This window comes from Alligator sinensis, unplaced genomic scaffold (genome assembly GCF_000455745.1).
Source record: "Alligator sinensis unplaced genomic scaffold, ASM45574v1 scaffold1023_1, whole genome shotgun sequence".
Taxonomy (NCBI): domain Eukaryota; kingdom Metazoa; phylum Chordata; order Crocodylia; family Alligatoridae; genus Alligator; species Alligator sinensis.
The window spans coordinates 167,076-173,288 of record NW_005842373.1 but is presented as its reverse complement, the minus strand read 5'-3'; the positions used below and the strand labels follow the sequence as shown (position 1 = coordinate 173,288).

Sequence of the window (6,213 nt, the reverse complement as noted above, 5' to 3'; positions counted from 1 at the left end):
TTGCTTCCAGCTGGGCCATTGTGGGGGGCCTCTGGGAAGACCCCGCCGTCCCCAGGACATCAAGTTAGGTGGCAGGGAGGTCAGAGGTCACATTTAGGGTCCAAGGGCAGGCTCAGAGGTTGTCATTTTGCCCCCCCCGTCTCTCACACACACACACACACACACACACAGAAAAGGTCACGGTGCGAGGGGTCAGGTTTCAGAGGTCACCATGTAGCCACTGTAGTAGTGTGGGAAGGGGTCAGAGGTCATGCCCACAATGTCGCCACCAATGTGGGGGGGGGGGGGGGAGGAGGAGAATATTCGTCCATCTGTCCTGTCTACATGTCTGTGTGCCCTGCTCAGCTGTGGCTGTGGACAAGGGTGATGGCCTGCTCCAGCCGTGGCCCCAGCTTGTGCCGCCGGCAGTAGGAATCCCGCTCCAGGGCTGTCAGGATCTGGGGAGGTCAGAGAGCAGAGGTCAGGTGTCACCGCTCCTGAGGGGAGGGAATGAAGGGTGTTGGCACCTGCCCACCCCATCCCCCATGGCTCAGGGGTTGGCACGAGTGCTTGGGCAGGCCAAGGGGCCCACGAGGCGTGCTAGGGGGCTCCTGGGGCCTACACCTCTGCACAGGAGCACCCCATGTGGTAGGGGAGCCCCAGCACCCAGCCTCGCCTGGTTGCTATGGGTGGTGAGGCCAGGCACGGAGTTGGTGCAAGTGCCAGGGCAGGGCATAGGGGGCCCCCACTTCCTCAGAGTAGCACCCCACATAACAGCACAAACCGCTAGGCCAGCCTGGTGGTTGCCATAGGTGACAGGGCCTGCCCTGGAGTTGGTATGAGGGCCAAGAGGGGGGTCAGGGAACCCCTCACCTCCTCACGGTAGCGCTCCACGTAGTGGAAGAGCTCGCCCAGGGCCGCCAACGTGTTGAACTCGCCGGCGTGGAGTCGCGACTGCTCCACTAGGTAGGCATCCATGTCCTGGTCGCTGATGGTTGTCATCTTGGCAATGTCCCGGTAGTACCTGCCCCAGGCAAGGGTTCAGGGGGGCAGGAAAGGGACCCAGCCTCCCCTGAGACACCCCCAAGCAACTGAGGTCCCCCCCAATTGGGGCCCCCAACCCTGCCCCACCAGCAAGGGTTGGGGCTCCAGCCTCCCCATAGCCAACACCTCCAGGCCCCTCACTACTCCCCAGTCCCTTGAAATCCTCTGCCCAGGCTTACGGGGGTACAGATCTGTGATCCCCATTCTCCCAACCCCCTCTGGGGTATTGGGGGTATAGCCCCATGACCCCCAGGGTTTTAGGGTACCATGTGCAGGCACAGCCCTGTGCCCATCTCCCACTCCCCCAACCAGGTTTGTGGGGGTACAGCCCTGTGCCCCTCCATCTCTCAGCCCCAGGACTTTAGAGATGCATGTAGGGGTTTGGGAGGTATTTTTTGAGGTTTCCTGCTGCATTTTGGGGCTGCTGCCTTTAAATCTCTGGGGTACACAGGGAGAGAGGCACATGCTGGGTTTTGGGGGCATGCACTGGATTCTGGGGGCACATGCTGGATTCCAGGGCCTCCCAGCCTGGCCTCTCACCGCTCCACCCAGGCACGGTAGGCAGGCAGATCCTTGGCATAGAGCAGCTTGGTGGAGGGCGAGTCCTTGCCCAGGCGCTGGGCAGAGGTGGAGCAGGAGTCCATGAAGGTCTGGGCCACGACCGAGAGACAAGCATCTGTGATAGGCGTCTTGTGCACGTCGAACACGAACTGTGGGTTCTTGATCACATTCACCCAGAACCGCAGCGGCAGGCTGCAAGTAGGGAGGTCAGGAGGACCAGAAGCCACTTAAATTATAGGGGAGCCCCTAGACACCCCAGAATCCACGGCAGGGGCCCAAAAGCTGGTTCAATGGACCACATGTACGCGAACCCATAGGAAGGGGAAATAAGAGGGTTTGGGGGGGCAGCATTCCTATCATTCAGGCAAACTGCCACAGGACCCCTATAATACAAGAAACCCTCAAACACAGGGGCCCAGCACCCCAATAAAGCTGAGGCTCTTCAGAGGTTGCAGGAGGGGATGCAGCTGACTCTGGGGCTGGAGTGGGTCCTGGTGAGGGAGGATCTGGCCAGGGTCTGAGGGTAGAGGAGGGGCCATGCCAAGGATATTTTGAGAGAAAGGGGGATGGTTCAAGGGGTATCTTGGGTGGGGGGGCTGTGGCTGGTTTGGGGGGCCCTCTCCAGTTGCTCTTTCAGGTGTGGCACGTTGGGATAAGCAATTCTGTGCTGAGTGTTTGGGCCAGGCTCACCCGCCAGAACGGTCCCCCTCTGGACCTCCGGGTTGATGGGGCAGTGCATAGGGCTGTGACCAGCTTGGGGGGGGGAGGGAGGGAGCTGAGGCTGGCATAAGGGGTGCAGGAAGCTGTAGCCAGGTTTGAGGAATGCTGTGGATGGTTTTGGGGGTGCTGAGGGGCTGTGGCCAGCTCTGCAAGGGGCTGCAGATGGTTTGGGAAGTGGAGGAGGCTGTTGCCAACTCTGGGAGGGCCATGGCTGGTTTGAGGGGTGCAGGGGAGCTCTGACTGGTTTTGGGGGGGGCTGTGGCCAATTCCAGGGGCCCTCACCAGTTGCTCTTCCAGGTGTGGCGTACATCAGGGTCAGTTATGCCATGCCGGTCAGCTTGGTCATCCAAGAAGTCAAACATGAACTTGATGGCGAGGGGCAAGGCGCTGCCACGATGGGCGGTGCTCAGCACCGTCTCAAACAGATCGTCCACAAACTTCTGCAATGTCCCCTGTACCCAGAGACCCACCCCCAAGCATCTCAGCCTGGTGCTGACCCCCCAGGCACACACCTGCCCCCACAGCCCCCCCTCCAGCCCATCTCCAACCACAGCCTCCCCATTATGCTAGGACTAAGGTCAATGTGGGGAGGGGGGGCATGGTGGGTTTGGGGGTGCTGTAGGAGGCCTGGGGAGCAGGGCTGGGATTTGGAATGCAAAGGAGGGCTGAGGGGTCTGTCACCAGGGTTGGGAGCAAAAGGTGGGGCTAGAGGGTGGATGTGATGGATCTTGGATGCTGGGCTGGGCCTGGGGGTATAGGTGACAGTGGAGGATTTGGGGGCAAAGGAGCAATAGGGGTACAACAGGATGGGTTTGGAGGTGCAGATGCAGTGGGACATTTGGGCAGCCACAAGCTGGGATTGGGGTGCACAGGGCTGTGGGGGAGTTTCGGAGTCCCAGGTTGGGTTAAGGGGTTGCTGTGAGAAGCCATGAGATATGGGAGGCTGAGTTCTGTGGATACAAGGGGAGATTGGGGTGTTAAGGGTTCAGGGTGCAATGAACAGGTTGAGGATCCAGGGTTGAGTATGGGGGAGCTATAGGGCTTCAGGGCTGAGTATAGGGGTGTTGTGAGGCCCTGGGGGCCCTACCTTGGTGGCGAGGAGCCGAGTGAGGTAGATCTCGGAGACCATCTTGCTACCACGCTCAGGCCCTCCCCCACCAGCATCACCACCACCCCCGACTAGGGGGTCGTGACTCCGCACCAGGTGCCACAGGCAGGTCCCAGCCTCGCGCTCAGGTGTTAGGATTGGGGCCCGCAAACGCAGGCTGTCAGGGCTGCCAGACGTCCGCAGCAGCGTCTCTGCAGGGGGGGAGCTGTCATTGCAAGGGAGCAAGATCCCTCCCTCTAGAGCCCTACCCCCAAATGCCCCCCAACCCTCCCACCCCACTGCTCTCACCCCCCCAGCCCCCTTCCTCCCCCAGAGAACCCAGACATCTGGGTTCTACCCCCCACTGCAGACCATAACCCCACCCCAACTCCATAGCCTGGGCATGAGAGAGGCCCTGGGTTTCAAGGTGTAGGGGGAGATCCTCACCATATTGGCTGAGGGAGCGGCTGACAGAGCCCCCGGCCCCAGTGAGGTTGACAGCAGAGGCCTGGTGGGGAACCAGGGCCACTGTTGACCCATCTGTCACCTGGGGGGGCGGGCACAGGGACAGGGGTGAGGGAGGCAGGGGACCCAGGCATCCAAGCTCCCAGTCCCCCTGCTCTCACCTCCCAGTCCCCCCTGGAGGGGGAAGGGGAAAGGGGTGGGAGTCACCTGGTAGTGTGCCAGGGTGTTGATGCGCTTCCAGTCACCCTCAACCCGGCTTGTGGAGTCTTCATCCTGTAGCAGGATCCGACCTGAACCCTCCTGGCACCACTCTGCAGGGGAGGTGGGTGTGGGGGTGAGACCTCCCACTCCCTATCTAGGTAGTCCAAGAATCTGGGCTCCCAGCACCCCCTCTCCCACACTGCTCCAACTCACCAGACCTCACTCCCATCCTAGAACTATGAACCCAGGTGTCCAGGACCCTAGCGCCAATCCCCCGCCATCCCCGTCCCCAACACACGTTCTAACTATCCAGCTAGGAGGTAACCCAGGTGTCCAGGCTCCCTCCCCCCCGTTCTCTAGCTGGAAGGAAACTTGCGTGTCTGGGGTTCCATGCCCTTTCCCCAGCTGGGAGAGAACCCAGGCATCTGGGCTCCAAAAACACCTCCCCACCCACCCAAGTTTAACCCCATAGTTGGGAGAGAACCCAAGTATCTGAGCTCACAGCCAGCACCCTCCCCTCACTAGAGGGGGAACCCAGGTGTCCAAGCTGGGAGGGAACCCAAGAATCCAGGCTCCCAGGTACTCCCCACCCACATCCAGGGGGAACCCAGGCACTCAGCTGCCTCCACTGCCCCAGACCAGCAGGGACCCAGGCACCAGGGCACACCAAGCTCAAGGTCATTGGCACGAGGTCGCTGCGACATGGGGGCCCCCCGGTGCAGTGCATCCAGCAGCTTCTCCTTGGCCTGCGTCACCGTGTCACAGTTCAGCACTTTGACAGGCAGTGCAGCACCTCCGGGGGGATCAGGGCAGGCACAAAGCAGCGTCTGGACAGACAGGGGGTAAAATACAGGGAGGGGGACCTCTGGGGACAGAGGCACTCCCCTCTTGGAGAACCCAGGCATCTGGGCTACCCACACCTTAGTCCCCCTCCCCAGCCAGAGAACCCAGGCATCCAAGAAACCTAGTCCACCCTCTCCCTTCCCAGGGATCCCTGCTCTAAACCCCTTCCTGTCCCTCAGGTGGGTTAAGGACCCAAGCATCTGGGCCCCCAGCTCCCCTGATCTCCCCCAGAGCACCCATGCATCTGGGCTTCCAGCCCTTCATGCTGGGGTTACAACCCAGGCAGTTGTGGGGGGGGTGGGGGGGGAGGTACCAGGGTCTTGTAGTCGATCTGCTGGCGGATCAGCTTGTCCTCACTGAGTGAGTAACGTGCCTCCCCCGTCACTGCATCCAGTGGCCCTTTCTCCACCTGCTGCTTGATGGCACAAAAGAGCAGGGACAGCGGCTCCCCTGCACTCTCCTGCCAGAATGGGGGGAGGGTATCAGCCACTGCAGACCCAGGTGTCCAGTACATTCAGAAACCCAGGCATCTGGACATGAGCCCCAAGAAGAAAACCCCCCTCCCCCCCACACACACACACCCCCCCACACACACTTCCCTAGGGAACCCAGGTGTCTGGACAGCCCCCTGTGAACCCAGGGCTCCAGGTACAGCCCCAACCTGCCCAGGTGTCCAGGAAGCAGCACCCCTCCCATGCCACATCCTAAAAAATAAGCACCCTTATCCTTGACAAGAGAACCCTGGCATCTGGCCTCCCACAGCCCCCCAACCCCTGCTGTTCAGTGTGGGAGAAACCCAGACAACCCCTTGTCCCTAGACCAGAGTACCCAGGCATCCAGTTTGCCCCCCACAACCTTGAGGAAGCGATGCAGCAGGAAGGTGAACCAGTTTGTTAGCATCTTCTCAGCCACTGACTCTGTCCTGTGCAGGGGGGGGGACACCACATTATCAGAGGAGCACAGGATTCTGGGTGGGGAGGGGGAGGAAAGCAACTGGGCAAAGCCAGGAAAGAGGACGGGCCTTGGAGAGCATCAAGGGGGCGAGGAATAAAATAACCCAGGTGTCCAGGGAACCCTGCTGAAATGGGGGGCAGGGGCTGGGGGCAAATATGGGGGGCTAGTCCCCTGGGCATGATGGGCAGCAGCATTAGGGGCAGGGGCGGGGCTAGAGTGCATCTGGGTATGCATTGGGTGTATTGTGGTGCACCGGAGGATTTCAGGTGGTCCGGGGTATATGCACCCCCCAGTATCTCACTGGAGCAGCAGGTCAGGGCAGGCATAGTGCTGGGTTTGGGGGGCTATAGGGGAATATA

The 6,213-nt window shown here is 60.9% G+C and overlaps 1 protein-coding gene across 1 annotated transcript in view; it reads right to left on the bottom strand.

Annotated features, from left to right (window-relative positions):
- Positions 1–276: 276 nt before the first annotated feature.
- Positions 277–6,213, bottom strand: part of PLXNA3 (plexin A3) — a 17,898-nt gene continuing 11,961 nt past the window's right edge. Inside the window, exons 22-31 of the mRNA XM_025210816.1 lie at positions 5,756–5,822; positions 5,214–5,360; positions 4,725–4,884; positions 4,064–4,167; positions 3,839–3,938; positions 3,392–3,603; positions 2,587–2,756; positions 1,564–1,776; positions 853–1,003; positions 277–437 (exon numbers count right to left, since the gene is read on the bottom strand). Coding sequence (XP_025066601.1) covers positions 342–437; positions 853–1,003; positions 1,564–1,776; positions 2,587–2,756; positions 3,392–3,603; positions 3,839–3,938; positions 4,064–4,167; positions 4,725–4,884; positions 5,214–5,360; positions 5,756–5,822 — 1,420 coding nt within the window. The 3' untranslated portion in view covers positions 277–341. The remainder of the gene's footprint in view (positions 438–852; positions 1,004–1,563; positions 1,777–2,586; positions 2,757–3,391; positions 3,604–3,838; positions 3,939–4,063; positions 4,168–4,724; positions 4,885–5,213; positions 5,361–5,755; positions 5,823–6,213) is intronic.